At 34.3% G+C, this 15,010-nt stretch overlaps 2 protein-coding genes across 11 annotated transcripts in view; one reads left to right on the forward strand and one right to left on the reverse strand.

Annotated features, from left to right (window-relative positions):
• The window catches only part of LOC122527751 (procathepsin L-like), a 19,083-nt gene continuing 4,073 nt past the window's right edge, over positions 1-15,010 (reverse strand). The window contains exons 1-7 of one of the 6 annotated variants that reach the window (XM_043652222.1): positions 6,853-6,990; positions 5,834-6,010; positions 5,015-5,374; positions 2,706-2,866; positions 1,623-1,783; positions 1,101-1,180; positions 470-607 (exon numbers count right to left, since the gene is read on the reverse strand). In XM_043652222.1, coding sequence (XP_043508157.1) covers positions 1,113-1,180; positions 1,623-1,783; positions 2,706-2,866; positions 5,015-5,374; positions 5,834-6,010; positions 6,853-6,990 — 1,065 coding nt within the window. In that variant the 3' untranslated portion in view covers positions 470-607; positions 1,101-1,112. Of the gene's footprint in view, positions 608-1,100; positions 1,181-1,450; positions 1,784-1,894; positions 2,483-2,594; positions 2,597-2,705; positions 2,867-5,014; positions 5,375-5,833; positions 6,011-6,852; positions 6,991-15,010 lie in introns of those variants that run through there. The other 5 variants (XM_043652226.1, XM_043652227.1, XM_043652224.1 and 2 more) reach the window with 5 other exon arrangements.
• Positions 8,445-15,010, forward strand: part of LOC122527745 (transcription factor EC) — a 22,883-nt gene continuing 16,317 nt past the window's right edge. For 4 of the 5 annotated variants that reach the window (XR_006306405.1, XR_006306406.1, XR_006306407.1 and 1 more), the window contains exons 1-3: positions 9,584-10,257; positions 13,550-13,757; positions 14,617-14,964. Coding sequence is in view for 2 of the 5 variants with exons in the window: in XM_043652196.1 (XP_043508131.1) it covers positions 9,584-10,257; positions 13,550-13,757; positions 14,617-14,964 (1,230 nt within the window). In the remaining 3 variants the exon portion in view is untranslated. Of the gene's footprint in view, positions 8,758-9,583; positions 10,258-13,549; positions 13,758-14,616; positions 14,965-15,010 lie in introns of those variants that run through there. The other variant, XM_043652197.1, reaches the window with a different exon arrangement.

The raw sequence follows: 15,010 nt of genomic DNA on the forward strand, positions 1-15,010 counted from the left end.
TTTTTATTTCGCTATTAGTACGAATGCATGAAAGAAATTAAATTAGCTAGTAATTCTACTAACTAGAAATTGACTCTATTTCAAAAAATATCCTCGCTTGATAAATCCACATTTTGAAATCCTTCCTTCCTTTCCTCCTTCTTTCGTTTTCGTTTCTTGCTCTCACGCTTCCTTTCTTCCTTCGATTCTTCCTACCCTCCCTTGTCTTCTTCCGTTTCCTTTTGACAAAATTGTCTTGAGGCTCGATGCAGAGTAGTCGGTCAATCAAAATTACTACTCGATCCACCTAATGATTAATAATTCACTACGGCTTTACCTTTCAATCAATCTGGTCGTTTCGCCGATCCAATTACACAAGCAACTTACACAAGATACATCGTTAAAATGATTTAGTCGCGTATCGGCTCTCGGTATAGTCTGAACTTTGTTCCATGTGCGGGGGATACAGCGGATTGGACGAAGACGAATCGTTCTGATATCGTAGGGGGAAACACGCATTGCGGACATGCTTTGCTTTGTCGTCTCCGTCGTCCCCTTTGTCATCTTTTCCACCTACATTTTTCATTACACATTTCAGTAAGAAAGATTTCGGAATTTTTCGAATATTCTGTAAACAAAACAAAAGATTACATCATTACTTTTTCGTATCTGTGACTTCTCCAAAAATTATACGTATCACATGATCACGGACAAACTTGTATAAATTTTTTCCACAAAATGTACTTGATCGATGGTCGCACGCGAACGCATAATCTTGCACATGACCGTGCACGCGTTTGCGGTTTTTTTTCTTTTTGATAAACGACTACCCTTTGTTAAAATTTTATTTGCACGCCCATTAGATAATCAAGGAATTCCAAAAAGAATCACTAAGAAACTGAATTTAAAGCTGTAAATTATTGCTTCGACTATCGTTATCGGTTCTCCGAGAACGATCAAGTTGTTATTATTTTATAATTGCATTAGTAATAATAATCTTATTCTTATTTTATAATTGCATTTAATAATAATCTTATTCTTTAAAGATTAAAAATTAAATTCTTTTCCGTGTCTTTAGAGAGTTTATGAACTTTGAAGTAATCATGTTTTCAGATAATTACCATTATTTGCGTCTAATATACGTTCCATTTTCCACTATACGTTCTTCCATTTTTCCATTCTTCTTCTAATGACCAAGTTTCTGAACAAATATATATACTTCCATTCAGAAGTTTAAAACGCCATTTATTTTTTGAACGAAACAAATTTCTTTATACAAATATTTCTGAGACATAAGGCTATCATAATTACAACTTTAATTTTTAAATATAATTAATTAAAGTTTCAATATTACATAAAAGATAATAATGAATGTGAATAAAATATTTATTGTCAGATTTTGCTATCATACAGCAATATTATTAATATTATTTATTATTAAAATTTTTATTTATTAAAGAAGTCATTATTTCTTTCGAAATTTTGAGCGTGAACGTTTATGGAGCAGAAAGGGGAGAACAACATAAAGAAATATACCATGTATCATCATTAATTAAAAAATATAGATTTTAATAAAAATTTTTTAATAAATATATACTGAATATTTCTTCAAACTTTTGCATATGCTGCGTAATTAGCTATACCGCATCGATTTTTGTTTTTAGCCAAACGCATGTATCCATCTTCACCCCATCCATCACCCCACCAGTTTTTCAAGATCCATTCAGTTGGCGTATATCCAACAATCACCATAGCGTGATTCACCATGTCTGAGCTACAAAGTTCATCATCGTAGACTCCTTTGCTGCGAAACGAAATTGTGAAATATTAATTTTTTTTATTGTGAAATATATTAAGTTAAAATTAGAAATTAAATTAAATCAAATTACATTGAAATTAAAAATTTGATATTAAATAATAATAAGTAAAAAATAATAGTAACGAAAAGAAACGTAAGATTTAGAGGAACAGAAGAAGATTGCATATTAATTTTCCAGTTAGGCAATAATAAAAATATTTTTGCGAGTAAAAACTTCCGCTCTCCTTTTTAGTTCCGAAATGCAAGTTCAGTGACTCTTCAGTTCATTGTCGTTTCAGAGTCATCGCACAAACGATGCATCAAAGGTTATCGTACAACTGGACCAATTTCTTCGAGTATTTGCAGCTTTTGCGTAAACATTCACCGAACATGAGTAAGTCGCATGTCAAAAATGAGTACTTTGTTCGTTCCTTTTGATCGTTTTATTATAATAACTATCTAATCATCGCCCCTCCCCCTTTTCGACCTTATTTGCTCCTTTCTATTTTCTGAATTTTAAAGTTTAGATATCACATTATATCTGTACAAAAATTGAGATTATAACGAAGATTTTAATTGAAAACGTCATATTTTTTATAGAGGAGCAACTTTAAACTTCGAAATGTTGATTAATCACATTTCACATACCATTTATTTGATTTTGGAGTTGGACATGTATTTTCCATTTTTTTCTGTAGTATTGATCTGTTATCGTATTGAAATATATATTAATTATAATTATTAATCGTATTAAAAAGAAAATTTTTTTTTTATTGTTGACTGTAAATGCTACTGTTCAATTCTATGTTGGAATCACTTCTTTTTGTGATTATACATATTTGTAATATATACTTTATAGATATTCAAATTTTCCTTCCCTTTATAGGTTCAAAATTTCCAAATAGAAGTAAGAATAAAAAATACTCACTGATAAAGTTGAAATGTTTTTGGACTTGCATTTATTGAGGCAGCTATTGGACCTATGGTCGCCACGGCAGCTTCCAAAGCTTTTTCGTCACGTGCCGGTAAAACTGCCCATGAAGTGATATTAACCACACTCAATTCTTCTTTGTAACGACACGTACCTTGCTATCCTCCAAAAGTAAATACAGTGAGTATAAAAAGTACTCATAATTTGTAGATGAAAAATTATCAATATTTTAAATTTTTATAATTTTGTAAGAAAGAAATCGTATAATAAGTTGTAAAAATCGTTATAGAGGTTCTCTTCAATCTTCAAGACCATGATAGATTTAGTTATTTAGAAAATTTTTCAATCTCCATAAAGATTTTTAATTTGCAAAATTTCCTAATGATGTAAAAACATTTATAGAAGAAATGAATTCGTTATATTGTAAAAGTAGAAGCTTACGTTCTAATCTTTTGAGTCTTTAAAAGATTAGAAAGTCTAAAAGTTTAATACTAACACATACATAAAGAGTGACCCAGTTTTATAGTACAACTGGGAAGGAAGTAATTTAATATGCAAAAATAAATAAAAAAGAAAGAGTAATATTTTTTCATTTAAAACTTCGTTAAAAAATCGAAAATTGTTTCAAGTATATTTGAATTTCGTACTGGAAAAACAATCGATATACGATAAACGAGGACATGCAAAAATAAGTGTAGATGACAATTTTTCAATTTAAGCTTTCTAAGAAAATAGATTTTTAACATGTTATGTTTGAATGCGTGTATTGTTAATTGTAATTTAATTTTCTTTGAAGAAAATTTTCTCGTCTTATAAATGTAAAATCTTATTTTACATTTTTCACTTATTTTCGCATGTGAAATAATATTCTCTAAATTATTCTTTCCTGTTTAGTACGGAATTAGCATGATTCAAGTATGCTTAACAAATGTTCAAACTCGATTTTCTTGAAACCGAAGCATTACATAAGAAAACTTTATTCTATATTTTCGTCCTATTTTTCTACACAGAATCATTTCCTTCTTGGTTATACCATGAAAACTGGAATATAAAAAACAATATTTTTAATTTTATATATTTTGTATTTTCAAATGACGATTTTGATTGTGTTTAATATTTAATTTAATATTTAATATTTTGAATTTTTTTCTACTAATTCAGCAAGCGAAGTTTTCTTAAAACACATAATCCAAACATACTTTAATGAATTTTTTATTTAATATCGTTTGATTCTTTTTTAATGATTGATTTTTTTCGGTGTTTGTTGACATTTGTCATTTCGCAATGTATACATTTTGCACAAAAATGTATTTCTTACATCAGCCACAAACGTATATTGAAATCGGTATTTAGAGATAAGCTATAATGACAAGCATAAGTATAAAGACTCAATGCTCGTCTTGTGAAAAATGCGATAATACTAATAATTTTGCAATAACTTTTCAAATATTTTATGTGGATTAAGCAATTACAATTTCAAGCTGACTCTAGCAAATAAAATGTGATATATCATTTTTATTTTCGTTATTAATTATCATTACTTGTTTATTCTTTACAATTCTGAACGATACATTGAGTTTTTAAAATATTACTTTTTAAAATATTCTGTATTAAAATATTCTAACACAAACGAAAATGGATATTTTCGTTTATTATACATATTTCATTTATTAAATTCAGTTTGTGATTATAATTCTTCAATTACTACAAAATAATTGGAAAGTTATATAACATATAAGACAATTGAATATTTTTATTTTTGTTCGTCACTGTATATTATGAAACACGAAGGATAACGAAATAACAGAATAATGGAAATCTCAATGCGGGTAATATATACATATATGAAGGTATTTAGGGTGATTGCCAAAAGTATTTACACATTCCCTTATTTTCCAATAAAGTGTCTTTTTCATTTTCTAATTATAAATTAAAATTTTCTAGTTGAAAGCATTATTAAATGTAATATTACGAAACGTAATGTAAATTCTATAAGAAATATAATGATATGCAAATACTTTCTATTTTATTTTGTAAAATATTAAAATATTATTAATATATGAAGTTCTATACAAAACTATATCTTATACTTTATATTATTTTTTTATTATACTGCATACTATATTATTATACTATTATGTATAATATTATGTTTTATTATTTTAACAAAATGTTAAAATATTAGTACATTTTATAATTTTAGTATAGAACTTTATCCGTATTGAGGATTAGTTAAAATATTGCATATATCAATGGTTTCGTAAAAAAAAGAAGACAGAAAGAAAGAAAAATAGAAAAGAACATACTTCTGCTCTATATGGATAACGACTCCTAGCCATTAAACCTTTTGCCTTTTCAAGATATCTCAATGTGTTTCTTAGAGATCCTCCAGAACAACCTAAGTTTCCAGTAGATGTACTGCAATCTACTAATTGCTGTTCACTCAGTGGAATCAACATTCCTGTTTGTTTAAAAATTTGCCCTTGAATGCTCGTAGCTATTGAGTACGCGTAACAACTTCCGCAATCTCGTTGATTTTCTGGCTCTGTTTTAAATCCAACTTCGCGCCAATCGAGCTGTTGTGGAATTTTTCGAGGATCGTGCAAAGCTGCTCCAACTATCGGTTCATTTAATACACGCCGCTTACGGCTAGGAATCAGTTTTACCTGAGAATAAAAAGAAAATTAAATCATTAAATAGTAAGGAATTTTCTTTCAATTTTTCTCATAGCTGTATGTTTATTCATTTATGGGCAATCTCATCAATTTTGAGTTTATTTCGTGAATCTAGGAATCAAGCATTAATCCATCTCTGATTGTAATTTTTTAATTATCATTGTTATGAAGATATAGATTTGCATAAGTATTCGTAATTTATTCTTAAATATCGAATATCTACTGTATTTAATTCAAGTTCAAGTTTAATTTACGTGTCTACTTCCGCTCAGAAGTACTGAAGTATCGTTTGCCACGTATACGAAATTTTATTCATACAATTTTCAGAGAAACAAGAATATTGTTTCAATAATAGTAAATTTGAAAATAATAAAATAATAACATTACAAATCATAAAATAATATACTCGAATAATATCAATATTGGCGACAGCTCTCTTCAAGTACGAACCATATTTCGAATATATTGCCTAGTTCCGAGATCGGCAATATGATTGTCTCTCAACGTATAGCTGTGATGACCCGCAGCTGCCATCATATTGTGCTTATAAATCGTTATTAGATTTTCTTCCCAAGCTATTCTTCGACTGGTCTCGAGTTTTCCAGTATAACTTTTATTGTAACGGGCCTGGGGCAACAATAATATCGTAAATATTATATAACAATATATTGAAAATGACGCATGAAATTTCGCTCTCCAATCAAATACATTTTTCACTTTATATTCGATGTTTAAAGCTATCTAAAAAAAATTTGAATGTTGAATATGGAATATGAGAAATAAAAGGACACATTGTGACAGCGTGGTGCGACATTGGAACGAAATTATAGTTAATGTTCAGTTAATTGAACATTCGTAGATTCAATCCACTTAACTGTACGTGAACTTTTATATAAATGAAAAGTAATAAATAGTAACAAAATTGATAAAGATTGAATATAAACGTTAATTATTTGTCTCTTGCGAGTTTAGATAAATAATACATAGCTGTATAGTGTTAGTAAAATTCTTTAAAATATAATTTTTGAAATATAAAGTAAAAAATCTGGTCGAGAAGTTTATACTATTATAATTAGATTATCTAATAATTTTAATGAAAGATGCATGATAAAACGCATGTAATAAGACAAAAAATAAATAAAGTTTTCATTTAGATTCTGCTTCTACATTCATATGTAAATAATAATAATATATAATTAATTATATAATTTACTATAGATATTATGATGAATATAGTTATACATATAGTTGCAATTAATTAAGTTTTATTATAGCTACGATTAATATAATTAAATATACAATTAAAATATGATTGAGCTACATATTTTTCCATCCAACTAATTATCTAAAAATATTAATTAGAAATAGAAATTCGCAGTCTAATTATAATACCAATTTCAATTCCACATGATCGAAGAATGTTCGGATGATTCGAGAAGAATATCGAGCATGTGATGTTTATGTAGTACCTTATATAAGTTCCAATATTCATCTAACTTTTCCGATATTTCTTGAGGGAAACGTTTTTGCTCGCCAAACACTTGAATGCCATCGATATTCCATACAGTTAAGAGGAGAATTGAAAGGGCACAAAGACGAAGAGACATCGCGGATACGATCGGATTAAAAGCTGGCTTGATAACACGCGAGTCGTTATTTTTTCTGCAGTTCGATCAACTGACTCGAGTACATTCGATATTTCGATTCGAATGCAACCCGACCTTACTACTGTTCTCATTTCACATCCAATTGGTCGCACTACAATGTCAGCAATTTTACAAATTTCGTACGTACATACGTAAGCGGGAAAGAAGCAAAACCATGGAACTTGCGTCATCTGTACGATACGATATATGTTTACCAGCACCACGGAAAATAATATTTGCGATGCTTAATGCAACGCCTGTACAACATGATATGGACATCGCTTCCACTGTAAATGGGTCAAAGAGCAACCGACAGGTCTGCTTTCACAACTTTTCCTGCCTTTTCTCATCTTTGTACACACACTTTGGGTGAAAAGCTCGATTATTACATCAGCCATATTCTTTTTTTAGGGAAAATTGAACTTATGCGCCGCCGAGTGATGACTGAGTGTGAAATGTGGAGTGAACGAAGATTCGAACAGGATCCGCGAAGCTATAAATAAGTATTAAAACAAAAGATTGAGAAATTGATCGTGAGATGGCTACACTTGCAGAAACCGTGAAACTTTTAAAAAAGAAAGAACTCGTGATACTCACGTTCATGCATCATCGACCGACAATTACTTCGTTATGCCTTTGCGCATAACCGACTATCCGTACTTGTACATTTCGCTTGCGTTTCACGTTTCTACGTTCTCTACGCTCGCCTTTAATTTCTTCCAATTTATAAATTAATTTTTTCTTTCTTTTTTTTTCGCCCCGCAGGGTTGAATCGTTTGAGCGCGTGCATGTGCGCGTGCACGGTCGTCTGCTAAATCCATTAGCCGGTTCTCGTTCGCTTTCGCTTGCAATACATATTAGCAACGATAGCGGTTGGCGATGTATATGTATGTAGCTGGCGCGTAATGAGATAGAGAGAATGGCGATGACAATGAGGGAGGGGAGGGAGAAAGACCGCGGATGTTGGCGAGAAACTCGTGATCTGCTCGTCTCTTATCCCCTCGTTGCGTAGATGGTTGGGCATCGAGCCGAGATCGGGCATGGGCATTAAAAGCATCGGGCATCGAGCATCGAGTAGCGTGGAGTAGCCGAAAGTAACGAACGCGATCCCCGCTCGTCTTCAATCGGATAAAAGTTCTCACACAACTCGCGGCTACCGTCTCTCTCCCGTCTCTCGGTCCGATTATCGCTCGACACGCGCGATCCTAGCCTTCTACCAGTGGGGAGGCGTCACGCTAGAAAGCAAAACTCGGGAACATCGGGTGTCTTGTAATCGCGATCGTTTCACCGCGGAAAGTATCGGAGATCATAGTTCGTTTGCGGCAAGAGGCGTCGCGACGCTACTGACCGCGTCGCGTCGCGTCGCGTCGCGTCGCTTCGCGCTCTTTCTTGCACACTACCTGTTTAAAGAAAAGAAAGAAAAAAAATAATAAAGAAAAAAAAAACGAAAGAAAACACAAGAATGGAGGAATCTGGTATCGATATGGGTTTCGATCTGGCAGCGATTACCGCCGATTTGGAGCATCGCGAAGCGGACCTCTGCAGCCGTCTGTGCCACGAGAAGCAAAATGGAATGATCGGTATCGATGAATCGAACTGCGGCAATAAACAAGACAATGGGCATAGAAATAACGACGACGATTGGGAAGAGGCCCTGTCTTTTCTGTCGACACCGCTGCAAGACATCATGTGCTACGAATTAAAGAGCCGAGCGCCGAACACTGGCAGGTATGTTGCTACGAACTTACGAACACAGCGCACGAGCGAAGTTAAACGATGTTATACGGGTCAAGGTCCAATTCGTTTCTTAATCCGAGCAATTTCCCCGATGTCAATTCGCCGTTCGCAATTCTTAAAGTTACATTCTTCACTCGTGTCCATCATCTCTGCGCTCGTACTTCGCCTCGGTTCGAGTCGGCCATGTTCGTCACACGTCGAGCCGATTCGGCTCGCGTTCGGCTTAATTCGCCACGTCTATTTACCGCCGCTCTCGCACTTTCGATCTCGATCTCGATCTTGAAGAAGAAGAGATCTCTCGATTCCGGAACAATCCACGTTTCACACGATTTCGTTCAAAATCAATTCCTCCGTCTAAAATTTCATCCCGTGGTTCAGGTATTACCTAAATATCTACATATTTATTAATATTCGTCGATCGAATTATCTTTGACAATTTCAAAAATTAAGAAACCCCTTGATTCACCCGCCAGTTAAGCCAGTTGTCATAGTTTGCGTTCCACGGATCCCGGCGGTCAGTCTCCAAATGTTGACGTCTGGTTGATGGTCGGCGGTTAGGCGACGGACGGGAGTTGGCGCCGATATGCGAATGCGCGAGAGCCGCGAAAGCCGCGCGAGCGAGAACGAAAGGGTGGAAAAGAGACGACAGTAAAACGGATCCAGGTTTAGAGCAACGATCGTTGATTTTTCGTAACTGACAACGTCGTGGCCGTCGGCGATGTTCAAGACAACAAAAAGACGCGACATCTGGTTTTAGTAGCGTCGCGGCACGTCGGCTAGTTTGGCCGTAAAAACGTTTTCACCTCCTTCGGAGGACATGCAAGAAATATCCGAGACAGTGCGGCAGATCATCGAATTCGAGGATTTAGTGTCGCGGCTGAATCGAATAAACGACGTTGGCCGCCCGTTGGCCAATAACCCTTCCGCTATCGAAAGAAGAACGGGCAACGCAATTACGACACCTGTAACGACGACAGCCACGTTAACGAGAACAACGACGACAAAGTCGTCGTCCAATTGGTCGAGCACTAACGTCGTTGATCCGCTGCTAGTACCACGTTATGTAGCCCCGGGATCGGTACCTGAATTTCAATCGGAATTGATATCAAAATCTGCTACGACGGTGCCTGTGCCGGCGTCGGCGCCAACGTCGACGTCGGCATCGGCAGAGTATTCGAGCAAACAATCACCGTTATCGTCGTGCGCGCATTCAACCATCGGGGCTGCCATAAAGTCCACCGATCGGGTGTTCAATTGTTCGTCTACTTTGGATCGTCGGCAGAAGGAGGGAGAGATTGCACCACGAGAACAAGAGCAACGCGTGCGCGTGCATATCGGTATCGACGAGGATCTGCGCATGATTCTCGAGATGGATCCGTCGATCGTTGACGGAATGCCCACGTCGTCCCCAAAATTGCATGGCAATTCTCGGAACAACAACGGTCATGTTGCGTTTGCCCGACCGTTACGACCTACTCGCCCACAAGGCTGGTACAGAACTGTTAAAAACGGTTCGAGAATCATTTAACGCTTTGCAATCTTTTCACTTTTTATCATATGTTATGTTCAACTTCACTTCCCAGTTGCATTGTTTCGTTTATTTCTTCTTTTTCTTTTTTCTCTCGCTATCCTCCCGCCCAGTTACGCCTTCATCTCCTCACTCTGTCACTCTATCTCGTTCCATCTCAGTTGCTCGTTTGCTCATCATTTATCTACCTTAATCTTTTATTCGTTCTGGCTTTTACTCGTTCAACCTTGCACGCGCCAAATAGCGAGATTTCGCTCTTGAGATGGTTCATCTCCACCGAACATGTGTGTCCATTTCCGTTTACCGCTACCTCTACATTCTTTTCGATCGTAAACATTGCATCTAAATATAAATGCGTCCTTGATTCTTACGCGTAGATACGTTTCGTGAACCTGGCGGTGTACCGCAAGTATCATCTACGCGATTCTCGTCGTTCCCTTGCTTCTGTGCTCCTCGCCTCTGATACTTTTCTTGTTTTTCTGCTTAATTCTGGGTCTACGATTTAATCGTTACTGTTTAATTTAATTCAATTGTTGTTGTAGTACGGAGATGTGGGGAAACAATATTATTTGTTTCTATTTCAAAATACAATCGAAATCCATATGATATTCAGGCATTAATATTCGGATAATTTAAGTTAGAAAATTTCTTTTTCGTTTTTATATTCATAAAATTCATTTGTTATATTTGTTACATTTGAAAATACACGTTACGTTGTATTTTCCCCACCTTGTTTCTTTGAAATTTCCTCACTATCATGAGGTAATATATGTATGCCATGAAGTCATCTTGTTTTTAATTTTGCGTTTATTAGCCTGCGGATTAATTTTAGCAGAGTGCAACTTCATATTTTTATAACTGAAATGATTAAATATTAAAATCTATTACTATTATATTATTATTTCTATTATTAATAGATTATTCATATTATTTAAATAGAATTTCTAAATATCATGACAGAAAATTCACTTTTGATTTTTTGTGTAATTTTAGATATTACGTGTCACGGTTAAATTCCTCATAAAAGAAAAAGGGAAATAACAATCGTTGGTCTCTCGTCGCGTCGATTATCACCATCTTTCTCGTAAAACGAGAAAGAGAAAAAATACAGAATGACACACAATTAGAGAGAGAAAGAACGAATGGATATAGAGCAACTCGTTTAGTTTTTCGCTGAAGATGATTACATAACGCAGTTGCGCGACAAACATGCGAAATGGACGAGATCCCGATTGTTTCGAGTCAGAGATCAGTGATAGAGGACCACGTTGTGCTTTTGATGTATTGTCAGGAAGAAAAGATGGCGACTCGGAGGACAAGAATCGAATCTTGATCCAAATTGCGCAACATCTCTATTTTGGTTTTCTTATGGCTATAATTTGGCAGTGTTCCCAAATCGGGAATATCTTTTAGGCATTTTGTACTGCGTCCTCTTCATAAACCGTCGAATCGCCATGCCGATTTCTGCGCGTCTGTTTCTTGCATAGATATATCTTTTATATCTTGATGCATATAAATCAATAACTATGCACGATCACCACAAATATCTCTGTTGTTCTTTCTATGAAAAAACATTGTCAAAGTAGTGATTTTATTACAGACGCAGCTAAAATATAGTAACGATTCGTCAAAATTATTTTCTCTTACATTGTTCGATCCATTAATCAATGCAACTCTATAAAAAGATGTCAATTTGTGTATGTTGGAAAACTATTAGTTTAAGAGATATTTCATACTACAACGTTAACTTTAAAATATTTGTTACTTCTTCGAATCTTTCTATCTACTAAAAGATCATTATTACCATATCACAGTCTTTATACTGAATAACAAAGATTTTTCATATTTCCACAAACAAAACAAAAGACATATTGGTACGTCAAAAGACATACTGGTTCATTCTCTATATTTTAATATTTTTAAATATCTTTATCATTTGCTGATTTTCGGTCGTTTAATCTATATGAAAGAATCCGGTTTACTGATCCAATTTTTTTGCTTTCATTTGAATAAATATTGCGATACCACGAACATGGTCACGCCCAATTTCGAAGAAAAGGCAAAAGAAAGTGGTTTTGATATTGGATTGTAGATTTGGATATTAAGAAGCCACGCATTTTACTGTAGATTTTAGATAGGCTTGTGATAGAATTTAATTTTTTAAATAAAATATTTGAAAAATAATTATTTGAGAGTAATTCGTCATGTTATTTAATTCGGTATTATCTTCAAATGATCTTACATTAGTTTATTTGAACAAACAATTCATTTTTCCGAAATTATTTCATCAGTTGTCAAATAAAATAATTTTTTACTTGTTTCTATAAACAATTCTGGAACAGTTTCTTCTCTAATATTATTCTGATTCTAATTCTGTCACCATTTTGTACTGAAATTGTTTGTGATTTTTGTACTATGAATACTTTTGCATTCTTGGGAAATTTAAAATTTCGAGAAAACTTACAGAAAGCATATCATACGCAATAATGTATAAAATAAAATTAATAGAACACTCATCGTGATATTTAATAGATGAAACAAATTTCTATTTAGATTCGATTTCTTTAATTGTGTCCATTAAGGTACAAAATTGCATAAATATCTGCAGTCTAGTGATTTTATTTTAATGAAACAAAATGAAGTAACTTGAAGAAATTAACTCATTATTTGCAAATGATTTATTTGATTTGGACATACGATATAGTTACTTTTCTTGTGTTATATTTCCAGAATAGAAATAACGAATAATAGTAAAAGCGATTCGTTATTTCAAATTGTCATTTTTCAATCTTCATTTCAAACAGAATTAGCACAACCTTGATTTTACATAGGACAGTTCTAAATATACACGTTATTTAATGTATCTTTTAAATTTGTACGCTTGTGAATTACGCGTATGTATATGCTACTGCAATTTGCGCGTAGAAACGCGTCATCAGTGCAAATATTTTCATATTTCATTATTGCCTTAGTCTAAGATAATAGAATAGAATAGGTGTCAAGCACATTACGAAGATGGAACGATCTTGGGATAGAGAAGTCATTACTCCTTTGACATTTCGTCAATCTTTCCCTCTCACTCGTAGAAAAATAAAATTATTAATTACCGATGCTTCTATACTTAAAACAAACAAATAAGTAACTCTTTCTAACAACGATTCGTCAATCGCGTTTGAGTGAGCGATTGGTGTATCAGCCCGGAGAAGAAAGATAAAATTTTATGCATAAAATCGATTCGTTTTTAATGGTTTTCAGTCCACCGACGTTTAAAACTGCGACGCCCACATCGCGTACGCAACTGAAACTCCAGCTGATGCGAGAGCAGCTACAGGAGCAGGAGAGACGAGAGGCTGAATTCCGTCAGAATTTGCAGCAACAGAGACCAACCGCTGCACCTCCTAGGCCTGTACCCGCTGCTCCGCTCTCGTCTATCGGGGTAGATGTACCACCACAAGTTTTACAGGTATTGTAAAACTTTTACATGTGTTCCTCTTATCTCATATCATCGCTACTGACTCTTGAAACTTCCAATAACTCATCATTTACCTTCTTACTCTGTCCTCATTCTCATTTAATCCCAATTCATTCTGGATTTTGAAATTTCTTAGCTACCTTTATAGTTAAAAACTTGTACATTGGGACAAGGTTAATTGATTAAAAACGACGAACATTGTAATTTACAATTGCCTTGGCTGAAGGTTCAGTATAATGGTATACATATATTACAACTGCAACAAACGAATGCTATAGCGAATGCTATATTTTTGTTCTTACGAATAAGATTAGAATATTACACTGAATTGCAGATATTGCAACAAACACAGAGAAAAGTATCGCTCACCATGTAATTTGCTTTGTTGCTATGTACGTATGAGATACAATGCCTTTATACGATATACCGTCTCATGAATACGATACTCTTTTTTTGTACTTATTATACATATATATGCGTCTGAATGAGATAATGTAATGTACGCGCAAACACGTGTTTCGGAAAAATAAATTATTCAAACTTTTAATAGTAACAATTATTCAAACTTTTAAAGTGTAGGACGATACTGAAATCAAAAGAGAAAGAAACATAAAATGCTGTCTTTTGTTATTTAAAAATTCAATGAAATTATACAAATATATACCATTCTTTCAACCTTGTTGCATATTTTTCCTTAACGAACATTTTCGATAAAAGTAGAAACACTTGTCACCTCGCAACAATCGTCAAAATCGGTTGAGAATTTAAGTTGAGAAAGACACGAAACATGATTGAAGAAAGAGGAAGAGGATAGATCGATTAAACGAGTGGTTTCACTTTTCGCTCACAGGTACGGACACCATTGGAAAATCCGACGCGCTATCATGTTGTACAGAAGCAGAAGAATCAAGTGCGACAATATCTTCACGAATCGTTTCGTGGCAATGGTACCACCGGGGACGAAAGCGTTCTTGGAAGAAATTCAGTCGAAGCCGTGACAACGTCCGCACCGATGGTTGTTCAGAGTGCACCACCGGGACCAACGGTGCACCATCCAAAGCCACAGCATCCTCATCTAGCCTCGTACCCGCATGGTCCCACGGTATTATCGCACGGCAATCCGGTTGCCAACAGTCCAGATCCTACAACTGGTGCAATGTCACCAGGACTTTCCAGTGTCGCGACCAGCAATTCCGAGGTAATTCATTTAAGTACCTGTTGCTTGTCTAATTTACTTTATTTAT

Source organism: Frieseomelitta varia, unplaced genomic scaffold (genome assembly GCF_011392965.1).
Source record: "Frieseomelitta varia isolate USP_RPSP 00005682 unplaced genomic scaffold, Fvar_1.2 scaffold_231, whole genome shotgun sequence".
NCBI lineage: Eukaryota > Metazoa > Arthropoda > Insecta > Hymenoptera > Apidae > Frieseomelitta > Frieseomelitta varia.